General features: G+C 41.3%; 1 protein-coding gene across 16 annotated transcripts in view; it reads right to left on the bottom strand.

Moving 5' to 3' along the window:
• ARHGEF9 (Cdc42 guanine nucleotide exchange factor 9) overlaps nucleotides 1–13,282 on the bottom strand; it is a 426,609-nt gene that overhangs the window by 58,207 nt on the left and 355,120 nt on the right. For all 16 annotated transcript variants that reach the window (XM_061410327.1, XM_061410326.1, XM_061410329.1 and 13 more), the window contains 2 exons: nucleotides 9,085–9,317; nucleotides 3,775–3,904 (listed from right to left, as the gene is read on the bottom strand). In XM_061410327.1, the coding sequence (XP_061266311.1) occupies nucleotides 3,775–3,904; nucleotides 9,085–9,317 (363 nt within the window). The remainder of the gene's footprint in view (nucleotides 1–3,774; nucleotides 3,905–9,084; nucleotides 9,318–13,282) is intronic.

The raw sequence follows: 13,282 nt of genomic DNA, 5'->3' as shown, positions 1-13,282 counted from the left end.
TGGTATGGGGAGGGAGGAGGGAGGAGGGTTCAGGATGGGGAACACATGTATACCTGTGGTGGATTCATTTCGATATTTGGCAAAACTAATACAATATTGTAAAGTTTAAAAATAAAATAAAATTTTAAAAAAAAGTAAAAAAAAAAAGTCAATTGCTGCTGGGAAACTTGTATTACAGAGAATCCCATCAAGGGTAGAGAAAGAGACGCCTGCAAGCCAGCCAAAGTTTCAGAGTACCTGAGACTTTATGGGCTTCAGTTCAGTTCATTTCAGTTCAGTCACTCAGCCGTGTCCGACTCTTTGCGACCCCATGAATCACAGCACGTCAGGCCTCCCTGTCCATCACCAACTCCCAGAGTTCACTCCGACTCATGTCCATCGAGTCAGTGATGCCATCCAGCCATCTCATCCTCTGTCGTCCCCTTCTCCTCCTGCCCCCAATCCCTCCCAGCATCAGAGTCTTTTCCAATGAGTCAACTCTTCGCATGAGCTGGCCAAAGTATTGGAGTTTCAGCTTTAGCATCATTCCTTCCAAAGAAATCCCAGGGCTGATCTCCTTCAGAATGGACTGGTTGGATCTCCTTGCAGTCCAAGGGACTCTCAAGAGTCTTCTCCAACACCACAGTTCAAAAGCATCAATTCTTCGGCGCTCAGCCTTCTTCACAGTCCAACTCTCACATCCATACATGACCACTGGAAAAACCATAGACTTGACTACACAGACCTTTCTTGGCAAAGTAATGTCTCTGCTTTTGAATATGCCATCTAGGTTGGTCATAAATTTCCTTCTAAGGAGTAAGCGTCTTTTAATTTCATGGCTGCAGTCACCACCTGCAGTGATTTTGGAGCCCCCAAAAATGAAGTCAGCCACTGTTTCCACTGTTTCCCCATCTATTTCCCATGAAGTAATGGGAACGGATGCTATGATCTTTGTTTTCTGAATGTTGAACTTTAAGCCAACTTTTTCACTCTCCACTTTCAATTTCATCAAGAGGCTTTTGAGTTCCTCTTCACTTTCTGCCTTAAGGGTGGTGTCATCTGCATATCTGAGGTTATTGATATTTCTCCCGGCAATCTTGATTCCAGCTTGTGTTTCTTCCAGTCCAGCGTTTCTCATGACGTACTCTGCATACAAGTTAAATAAGCAGGGTGACAATATACAGCCTTGACGAACTCCTTTTCTTATTTGGAACCAGTCTGTTTTTCCATGTCCAATTCTAACTGTTGCTTCCTGACCTGCATACAGATTTCTCAAGAGGCAGGTCAGGTGGTCTGGTATTCCCATCTCTTTCAGAATTTTCCACAGTTTATTGTGATCCACACAGTCAAAGGCTTTGGCATAGTCAATAAAGCAGAAATAGATGTTTTTCTGGAACTCTCTTGCTTTTTCCATGATCCAGCAGATGTTGGCAATTTGATCTCTGGTTCCTCTGCCTTGTCTAAAACCAGCTTGAACATCTGGAAGTTCACAGTTCATGTACTGCTGAATCCTGACTTGGAGAATTTTGAGCATTACTTTACTAGCGTATGAGATGAGTGCAATTGTATAGTAGTTTGAGTATTCTTTGGCATTGCCTTTCTTTGGGATTGGAATGAAAACTGATCTTTTCCAGTCCTGTGGCCACTGCTGAGTTTTCCAAATTTGCTGGCATATTGAGTGCAGCACTTTAACAGCATCATTTTTCAGGATTTGAAATAGCTCAACTGGAATTCCATCACCTCCACTAGCTTTGTTCACAGTGCTGCTTTCTAAGGCCCACTTGACTTCACATTCCAGGATGTTTGGCTCTAGGTCAGTGATCACACCATCGTGATTATCTGGGTCATGAAGATCTTTTTTGTACACTTCTTCTGTGTATTCTTGCCACCTCTTCTTAATATCTTCTGCTTCTGTTAGGTCCATACCATTTCTGTCCTTTATCGAGCCCATCTTTGCATGAAAGGTTCCCTTGGTATCTCTGATTTTCTTGAAGAGATCCCTTGTCTTTCCCATTCTGTTGTTTTCCTCTATTTCTTTGCATTGATTGCTGAAGAAGGCTTTCTTATCTCTTCTTGCTATTCTTTGGAACTCTACATTCAGATGCTTATATCTTTCCTTTTCTCCTTTGCTTTTCGCTTCTCTTCTTTTCACAGCTATTTGTAAGGCCTCCCCAGACAGCCATTTTGCTTTTTTGCATTTCTTTTCCATGGGGATGGTCTTGATCCCTGTCTCCTGTACAATGTCACGAACCTCATTCCATAGTTCATCAGGCACTTTATCTATCAGATCTAGGCCCTTAAATCTATTTCTCACTTCCACTGTATAATCATAAGGGATTTGATTTAGGTCATACCTGTATGGTTTAGTGGTTTTCCCTGCTAGAGGTCATTTGATCAGGCAACTAGCCAAAGCAAACCAGACGAAGGGAAAGAGAATCTGTGATTTTCTAATAAGTCTGTGCCAGTGCTGGCTTCTTATGAGCAAGAAGATCTCTTTAGATGTTTCCTTCCTTTCCCTGCACCTCAAAGAATCACTGCTGTTTTCTATTCTATATGGGGATACTATCCTTTAAATAAGACTCAAAAATATGCCCGCTGCTCAGAACTGTGGACATTTCCAGCCATTTACATTAAAGAGCAACAGAGGTCACAGAACAAAGGAAAGATGATTTTTTCCTGGATCTTGGTTAAGTAACTCTAAGGCTGATATTTAATCCCCTCATAATGTGCTAAACTATATGAGAAGTTAGAGGAATACTACCTCTCAAATTACAGGAAATTATACCTGTGTGGAGGCGAGTGGAATGGGGAGCTGACTCAACTTTTACACTATGACCACAAGGCTTAAGATTGCCTCTTCCTCTGTGGTAGCATGTCCAGCTTTTTCCATCTTGGTTATATTAGCTATGAACTGTCATATTTTATAACTTGGGCCTAAGAGATAAATATGAAATATCATTACTCCTGGTTCTCCTGATGGGCACAAGAGACAAACAATAAATACCGTACTTAACATATAGGTACCTGTGAGGTATTAAAACTCCCATCACTGTTTCTACTGAACAGACACCTCAGGAACTTCAGAGGAACTATGGCATTAGAGGCAAAATCTCTATTTAGTTGTTAGGCTCTGTATATCTTCTTCAAGTGAACATTTCAGATGACAAAGCTTTAGTGACTTCACTGAAGGCTTTCTGAGTTCAGAGAAGTCATGATTGTTTCCAATAGAATTAAGACTCAGGGATTATTTTTATGATCAGATGATTAAACAACAGAATGTGGTCTATCACTTGGGCAGGGATGATGATCCTGACCTCAAGTGTGCAGGCTTCGATAGAACTAGTAGATATGTCAGGGTGAGGTGATCCCTGACAAGAGGAAAAGAAGTATGTTGGCTGGCCTGCATCAGAGAACCAACCTTGCATTCTGGGTCTGGGAATGGATTTTTATATATTACGACTTATCCAAGTATTTATCTGGTGGTAATAAAATTCCAGGACTTGAAATAGCTTTGAAAGTTTACTGAGTCAACCCAATTGTTTCTTAGTAACACCCAAGGAAATGAATCTTTCCAGTCCTAGTAAACTTTTACTACAGACTTTTCTCCAACTTTCTTAGAAAGCTATTTAAGTACACAACACCTCTCATTAGCAGTGAGTTTTGCCTTGGCTCTAATCTAAATCCTTTCTCCTGCTTTTCAAATATAATTACTCTTTTTTCATCTTTGGCTAAAATGTGAGGTTCTGGCTAAGGTATTTGAACTCTCCAGTGTCCCTGCTGGTGAAAGTGTCCTACCTCCCAGTCTAGAACAGAGGCTTGCCACTGTGCAATCTTGTCAATATTCTCCAAGCGACGTTTGCGTTCATTGATCTGCTGAGTCACATTTCTCATGACAGCCAGAGCAGCTGCCACATACCTGTAGTCACTGTGAAGACACAAAATTACAAGTTGGATGAGTTAATGTGCCATAGAACCAATGTGCTGGGTGTCAACCCTAACATCCATTCTCCTGTTCCTACTTAGCAACAGAGCCCTCATTTTCAGATGGAATCCAAGCCATGTGGAGTAAAGGAATACATTTCCAAGAGGTGATTTATGTGATCTAGTTCTGTTAAGTGATATACAAATAGAAATGTTAGGCAGAACTTTTGAGAAATCTCCTTTAAGAAAGACAGAAGGCCATTCTTTGGTCCTTACTTCATCCTGATGCTTAGAATTTAGATGTGAAGGCTGAAGTTCTTCCAGCCATCTTGGATCATAAGGACAAGCTCCATACTTGCAAAGGATCCAGAAGGGAGCTTTACACATGGCATAGTCCAGACAACTTTACCATCTGTTCTAGCACCTATTTCTAGGGAACTCTGCCCAAAGTAACTATAAAATAACAATCAAACCTTCCCCCCCAGAGATAAACTCCTTGGACACAAAACAGACTTTAGTCACTGACAAGTGGTGTGGTCTTTGACAAATCACATTTACCTTCTCAGTGACATATTTTTTATCTGTAAAATGGGGGAGAATTACAGTAGAATTTGTTGAAGTTTTATTAATCCATGACAATTGTTCTACTCTTGGCTTATAGCAAATGTTAGCAGTATTATTAATACAAAGGAAACATTTCTCTAGTATAGATGTTATATGGGTTGTCTCTCAAAACCTCTAACTCAGAAGTATAATCCTAATCTCATTTTCCTGGGACTTTGGATGGTCCACTTGTTGAAGGTTATATCACCCTGCCAAGTTTTCTCTGCCTGTCTGCTCTAATTTCCAATCAAATAGCTCCTGTGAAAAGCATGTTGAAAGTGAAACCCCAGATATTTGGTGGAATTACTATAAACTGAGAAGGCAGGACGATGAGTTAACTTTTCTCTAAGGAAAAGTTAAGCTGAACATACTTTGTGGTCACTAACCTGCTCACTGTCCCAGTACCAACTGGAAAGAAGAGAAGAGAAAGAGAAGAGCACAGCAATTGTCTTTTTCTTTCCTAATATATTGATCTGTGGGGTGGTAGATCAAACATCAGCACAGAAGAAAGGGAGTTGTAACTGCCAGGGCAGATGCCTCCTCTTATCTGGCTTCCCTGACTCCAGTCTTTTCTCTGCATACCTTCCAGACTATAGTCTTCAAGTGTTACTACATCTTATCACCCCGAGTAACAAGATACTCACTACATATCCTAAGCAGTCCATTCTGTCTCAAGACAACTCTGTTAACATGCGAGTGTGCTCACATACACACACACACACATGCACCAAAAACTCTTTTATTCTGAGTCTAATGAATGTTGGCTATTACCAGTTTTTCTTATGGATGTCACATCTGACTCATACTGAACTTATAATTAACCAACACTTCTTAAATTTCTTTATAATATGCTTTCTAGAAGCTGTGTTTCTCTCAGTTGGTCCTTGAATTGTTGACTTCTTAGACCCAACCACAAAATATTATATTTGTTCCTATTGCATTACAACGTTTTACAGTTACTTGCTCCAATCTATAGCATAACTACTGTGCTCTGTAAAACTGTCAAAGTTTTGCTCTGGCAAGACTACCTTAGCCCGCCATTTAGAAGCAGGGTAGGGTAATGACAGAAGGGGTAGTTGCAGTGCAGAAGCTGCTGATATAAATAAGCACCCCATTATTTAGTCTTATGTTATTCCACTCTCTGATTTGAGAGCATCAGGAAAATGCCTTAAGCCACCTTCTGGGAAGTAAAGCATAGAGTTACACTGTATATATGGTAGCCACTAGCCACATTTAATTAAAATTAAACATTTTAAAATTTAATTATTTAGTTGCACCAGCTACATTTCTCAGTTCTCAATATCCATATGCCGACAGTGTATACTATATTAAACGTTACAGATATAGAATGTTTCCATCACTGTACAAAGTCTTATTGGAGAGTACTGGTATGAGAATGCTCTACCTGACCCCATGTACTACTCAGCCATGAATTTATCACTGCCACTGTGCCAAACTGTCAATCAATAAATAGCTGTGGTCTAGCCTGAACCCTTCTAGAGCCCTCAGGCTTCCAGAGGGGGTCTGAGTCCAGCCCCCTAGTGAGGAGACTGACTGAACCAAGATTGTCTTGTTCTAGACAGGTCAGCTAACCTCCTTCTTGCACAGAGCCTTCCTTCTTGTCAGCTTAAGCAAGGTTGGGTAGGGGGGTGAATACATGTCACCCTTCTGTAAACAAAGGTAGCATTATTCTCCACTTATCATTCTCTATCCATCTAATCTTCTCCCTCATAAACTACTCTGACTGCCTACATTTCAGACTTACCTAACTGAATACCTATGTTACTAAGCCTTCAAGCTTGCAGTAGCCTCTAATTGCCTTCAAATCCAAGCTACTCTGACATGCAGTGCAGGAGCTATCACCTTGATACAGCTTCCTGAGGCCAGAAAGAAGGAACTGTCCATGGACTGGAGATAGTGCTAGGTTCAGTGGGTCACCCCAAATGAGGACAGGGATTGATGTAGCCTGCAACTGCCTGAAACATTCTCTCAGCACGTTAGTGCCTGGGGCTGGAAGAGGAGGAGACCAGAGACAAAGGGGAAAAAAGGCCTTGAGGCAGGGGTTCCACTCACAAGGTGAAGGAGTATAGGAATGGCAAATCCCAGGGAGATATTCTATCTTATTGACTCCCACTAAACCCAAAAAGGCCTTACGATTGCTTTGGCCTAAAACACTAACGTAGTTTTTTGCTGTGCTTTAAAAATGACATTTGGAGGACTTTTAAAAGCACCTATGCAAATATATAATTTACATAATTAATATCATTAGTCCATAAGTTTGATTTTTAGAGCCTCCTGCTAGGTAGGTTCCATGGAACAGATACTCAGGAGTAGGCAGGAGATGAGCTGTGATATAAAAACATTTGAGAATCACTCTTTGAATATACTGATTTTAGAACCATTGATCTGAAAGCTGCTCCACTGAGATTTAGGTACAAGAGTGGCTGTTTCTGGTCACTTAGCACCTTGAAATATACCTGTGGGGGTCATTTAAATTCATCACATCATGAGCGGGCAGAACTAGAAAAGGCCTTCCAGATTGTGTAGTATAATGGCTCACAAATCTTCCTGGGCACTTGGAGGACTCTGTAAAAGGCTAGGCTCCCAGACCACTGGCCATACTTTGTGTCCCTGCTATGCCACAGGCTTCGTCTTTGTCATTTTCTTTCTTTGGGACTCAGTCTCTCCAGCCATAGAATGAGGAAGTCTGACTAGAAGAACTTCCTTTAAGGCCCTTGCCATTTTAGGGCCATAAATGTTTTTCATTTTTATTTTTAATTTAGTGGGTTTTTTTCAGTATCCTATTAGTTCTCACAAGTCTTCTCCTTCGAAAAGTTGGGACTCAGTTTTGGTAATGGGCTATATTAAATATTTTAAGTGAGATTTATTCACCTCCAAGTTTCATGTCTGAGTACTCCCATCCCCCAGCTAGTAAACAGAATCAAGGAGAAGAGAACACAGAGCCTTCCTTTGCAAAGTCTTTCTATACCTACTTCCCTCACAGCCAATGGATCAAGGAAGGCAGAGCTATCACTGGTGGTGTTACTTACACAAAGGGAGAGCCCATTGCTGCCACATTTAGTTTCAAATCTGAATCTGTCCAGGGCTTCAGAAACCCTGGAGCACGTGACACATGATTTGCTAAAGAAACAATATCAACTTAAAAATGAACCTAGAGATTGACCTAGAAGCTTGACATAAAGCCAGCTGACTCCCACACGTGGCCTTACGCAACTAAGTCTGGAAATCAGCTCCAAGAAAACTAGGCAACAAAGTTAAATGAAAGTAAGATATGAGCCTGATGAGAATGAGACAAAAACTAAAGGAAATTGGGCAAAGGCCTTCTTTATTCTTGGAGTGCTCAATCAGGAAGAGAGTTGAGAGCTGGGCCAACAAACCTAGGGTCAGATATTTAATATCAATCAAAAGCATGCTATAAATAGCCTGGGGGTTCTAGGTCATGAAGTAAAGGATATGCAAAACTAGGGGATGGTTTACTGTAGGCCACTCCCATTGCTGGAGATAGCTCCCAGTATGGTGGTTTAGTCCCTCAGTTGTGTCTGACTCTGTGACTACCAAGCTTCTCTGATCATGAAATTTCCTAGGCAAGAATACTAGAGTGGGTTGCCATTTCCTTCTCCAGGAAATCTTCCTGACCCAGGGATGGAACCTGTATTTCCTGCTTAGCAGGCAGATCCTTTATCACTGATCCACCTGGAAAGCCCAACTTCCAGTATATACCTTACTAATAGGGGATCAGAAGTACTATTTCCATTCAAAGAGACAAATAAAGTTCTTTCATCCTTTTGGTGTTTTCTTGAAAATACTGAAAAACTTTTGAAAAACTTCAGGGGAACTCACAAGTCTATTTCCTCCTAGTTATGCTCTAGATCTAAGGGGAGGGTACAGTTAGGATGAGGCAGAAGAGGGAGGAAAAGACTAAAGAAGTCCAGGTATGTAGCCTTTCAGAAGAATTCTAAGGTCAGTACAAGCTGAGTAGTCTGTTACCAGGATATTTTACTCTATCAAGCAGAGAATAAAAAGTTGGTTCCCTTGGCTAATTTCCCAAGGTGAGGGAGTGATAAAGAATCTACCTGCCAATGCAGGAGACACAGGGGATGCAGGTTTGTTCCCTGGGTTGGGAACATCCCCTGGAGAAGGAAATGACAACCCACTCCAGTATTCCTGCCTGGGAAATCCCATGGACAGAGGTGCCTGGTGGGCTACAGTCTATGGGGTTGCAAAGAGCTGGACTTGACTGAATAGCCAAACACCTTCACTTGGCTGAATTCAGGACTAAGGACCAGGCTATAAGCTTCCTGAAGACAGTGTCTTAAGTTGTAAAATAATGATGCACACTGATTTTGTGTATATATTTATTTACAAATTTATAAACAACTCTTATAAATACTACCTCACTTGATACACACAAGAGTCTTGAGAAGTAAGCAAGAATATATCATTATCCCATTGTACATATAAGCTAACAGCTCAGAAAAGGCAAAAGAACATATACTGTCAATAAGGACTAGCATATAGAGGAGGTTCTCTCCTTCACTACTGCCTCCCTCAATCCCTTACCTATGGTCCTGGGCGGTATACTTGAGGAGCTCGGCCAACTGTAAGGGATACTTGCAGATCTTCTGTACTGGCGTCAAAAGGAAACCATCAATAGCAATGTCGATCATTTGCTGCAAGAGGCGACAGGCCTCAAAAAAGTGTTGGTAGCGGCTGTCCTTCATCAGTTTGGAGAGCTCCATACAGGCGTCCAGGTGATTGTTACAGTACTCAGAGTATATCCAGAATCCATCTTGCTGTGAGCAGAGGAAAGATGGAGAGAAAAGGAAATGCTACTGAGGACTCCAAAAGAAATTCTGGAGATATGGAATGACAAACTGTCTTCTTATGTAGAAATATAAAAATGAAAACAACGTCAATCTTTTCTAAACTGATTCATAATTTAATAACAAATTATTTGGGAATTAGACAAACTGCAAAAATTCATATATAAAAATAAATAAGTAGGAATAGCATGTAAATGCTATAAAAGAAGGCTAATGAGAGGAGACTGACCCTGAAAATAGTAAAACAAAATATCGTAATAAAATTCGGGCATTGGATCATAGAGGTAGGTCAGAGGTCTATTTCTTGTAGTGGCAGACTAAATAGTTTTATATGAAACTTAATCACTGAGAAAAGCTAGAAAATCTGGAAAAAACATAATAAATTTCTGTTTGAATGAATCACATCATCCAGAGTTTTTAATTATCTCCAAAGAATATTTTGTAGGAAATTTACCATGGAATTTTCAGGAGTAAAGAGGAGTGATGAATGCAAGTTAAACACAAATGGCTGAGGAAAACAGTGTGTGTGTGTGTGTGTATGTGTGTGTGTGTGTGTGTGTGTGTGTGTGTGTGTGTACATGTAAAGAAGGGAAGAGAAGGTAAGGGGAGTATATTCAAATGATATACCAAAATCAGAGGAATGTTAATATTAGATGAATCTGGGTAAATGGCATCTTTCATTTCATTGCACTTCACTGATATGTTTTTCACAAATTGAAGGTTTGGGAGAAAGACTTGGTTAAGCAAGTCTATCGGCATCATTTTTCCAATAGTTTTTGTTCACTTCATGCCTCTGTGCCACATTTTGGTATTTCTTGCAATGTTTCAAACTTCTCCACTATTATTATATTTGTTATGGTGATCTATGATCAGTGATCTTTGATGTTAATATTGTAAATGTTTGCGGATGCTACAAACCTATATAGCAAGGTGAATGTAATACATAAGTGTTGTGTGTTCTGCCTACTCCACTGTTCCCCTATCTCTCTCTTCTCTGGCTTCACTATTCCCTAAGACACAACAATACTGAAGTCAAGTCAATTTATAATTCTGCAATGATCTCTAGTGTTCAAGTGAGAGGAAGCATTATATGTCTCTAACTTTAAATCAAAAACTAGAAATAAGTAAACTTAGGAAGGAAGGTATATCAAAAGCTGAGACAGGCTAAAAGCTATAACTCTTGCACCAAATAGTTAGCCAAGTTGTGAATGCAAGGGAAACATTCTTGAAGGAAACTAAAAGTACTACTCCAGTGAACACACAAATGATAAGGAAGTGAAAACAACCTTATTGCTGATATGGAGAAAGGTTAAATGGTCTGGATAGATCAAACTAACCTAACCCAGAGCAAGACTCTAACTCTCTTCAATTCTGCAAAGGCTGAAAGAGATGCGAAAGCTGCAGAGAAAAGAGTGAAGCTGAGATAACAAGATGGTGGTGGAGTAGGTGGACATGGAGTACATCTCTCTCCACAGATACATCAGGAATACAACTTCAGACACAGAAGTGCATGCAGAACACCAGCTGAGAGCGGACAGGAGTACCTGGCCAGTGGAAAAGATTATATAGAATCACGCAAAACTTGGTAAAATGAAGAAACTAGGGGGGAAAACACGAGTATTAGTAGGACTGGATCTACCCTCAGCAGGTGGGGGAACTGAATCAGGGGTCTGATCCTCACAGTAGGGCAACTGTCTGAGTCACAGGATAAACATTTAAGACTGAGAGTAAAACAGCTGATCTGTGGCAGCCTAAATGGAATGACAATCAGACAGTCCTTGACACAGCCATACATACCCTGGACAGGGATGCAGGTCCCCTGGAAGGTGTAGCAGCTGGGAGCTGGAGTTTAGGGATTCTGGAGCAGTCCCAGTGCGAGGGCTGCTGTTGACTGCCAAGAGACACATTGAGGGGATGTGAGGGAGGAGATCATGGGGGGAAATGTCTATGGAGGGAAGTCGGAAAGCCAGGCAGCCATGGAAGCAAGGTGATACTCCTGAGTCACGCATAGGGGGTGGGGCTATCACCATAGCATGTCTCTCCCCACATGCCAGCATCTGCAGTTGAACAATAGAGAGGGTGGCCCATCAAATGCCTCATGCACTGAACTACAGAGTAGGACGCCAGCCAGGGTGCTCCTTTAAGTGACCAATGAGCCAAACTACAGAGTAGGACCCCACCCAGGGTGCCCTTTTAAGTGCCTAATGCGCCAATCTACAGAGTAGACCCCAGTCGGTGCGGGGGGGGGGGGGGGTGGCTCTCTATGTGCCTGACATGACAAACAACAGAGAAGGACCCCAGGCAAGGGATCCCTCTAAGTGCCTGAACAGGCGGAGCTATGGAGAAAGACTGGCCAAAGAGGCCTTCTGATCACCAGCTACAAGAGGCTTGAAAAAAGACTGATACGGCCATAACTCCTGCCATGGAGGCAGTTTGTGTACCTGAACACTTGGTGCTGCCAGGGTCCCTGCAAGCCAAGCAGCTGCACCACCTTCACACTCAACTCTCACTGGGGCAGAGCTGCCACAGACAAAAAAAAAAAAAAGTCTTGTGTTTACACACACATAGTTGCTTCAGTCCTGTCCGACTCTTTGCGACCCTGTAGACTGTGGCATGCCAGGCTTCTCTGTCAGAGATGGGGTTCTCCAGGCAAGAATACTGGAGCTTATTGGTCAATACTGGTTGCCATACACTTCTAGAACACTATATTTCCTGCTGCCCTAGCCGCCAATCCCCCTGAGTACCTGGTGCTGCCAGACCCCCTATGACCCAAGGAGATGCACCACTTCCACACCTGGCCCTCACAGGGGCAAACCCAAGCCCTCCAGGGCAGCCTCAGGAGCTAAACCCCAGTGGATGAACCATGTGCAGAGGTGGAAATAAAACCACAACTGAAACCCAGGGGCAGTGTGGCTAAGGAAGAAGACCCAAAACATCCCCACCAGATGTACAAGTGGCAGATTAAATCCACACGATCAACTAAGCAGACTCTGTGTCTGTGGAATATATTAAAGGCCATTGAGAGCTCCCAAAAAAGAAAATGCACTAGCTCTGATAGCTGGGGACATTGGAGGAAAGAACACACAAGAGTAGGACCAGATTAGAATCTGAGCAGCCCCCACACAGGTCCAGAGATCAGTACAGTGTTGGATGGCAACCTAGGGAGGTAAGGTGAACTGTGATTCCCAGAGCAGGAAAGGACTCTGGCAGCAGAGACTCAAGAAAATCATTTATTACTCTTATTTTTTTACTTGTTCTGTAGATTATTTTGGATTTTATTTTTTTTTCTTTTTTCTCCCCTCTGTTATAGTTGTCAGTTTCATTGGCACTAAGAAACCCAATTAAGCTTTGGAGTTTTTTTTTTTTTTTCCCTCAGTCACATTTTTTATTGTCATAAAACTCTGCCTCTACGTTGGGCATTTGCAGTTCTGTGGAGTTTTCTTCTCTTTTTTTTCCTTTTCTCTTTTTTTTTAATTGTAATTTTTTAAACCTAATATTATTTTTCTACGTTTATTCCTTTGTTTGCTTTTCCTACTGTTATTTCTCCCTTGCAATTAACCTTTAATGTATAGAAATCTTCTTCATCAACCTCTACTTAACTTTGCATATCTATTATTTCTTTCTCTCCTTTCCTCTCAACGTATTTGTTAGTTTTACTTTCATTGCTTTATTCCCCAATTGGCACCTTGCTTTAGTTTTGTTTTCCAGTTTGTGCTTTAATTAGTTTTGTTCTGGTAGATACAATTTTTGGTTTCCTTTGTTCACCAGGTCAATATATTGCAGTTAATTTTTGTTGGACTGTTTTGATTTTTCTTATGTGTCTATATGTATATGTGTATATTTAGTCACACTTTCTATTGTTGTTATAAACCTCTGCCTCTACATTGGGCTTTTGCAATTGTGTGGAGTTTTCCTCTTTTTTCCCCTTTTTTCTT

This window comes from Bos javanicus, chromosome X (assembly GCF_032452875.1).
Source record: "Bos javanicus breed banteng chromosome X, ARS-OSU_banteng_1.0, whole genome shotgun sequence".
Taxonomy (NCBI): Eukaryota; Metazoa; Chordata; class Mammalia; order Artiodactyla; family Bovidae; genus Bos; species Bos javanicus.
Note: the sequence above shows the minus strand (reverse complement) of the source record. Positions and strands in the feature narration are given on the sequence as shown.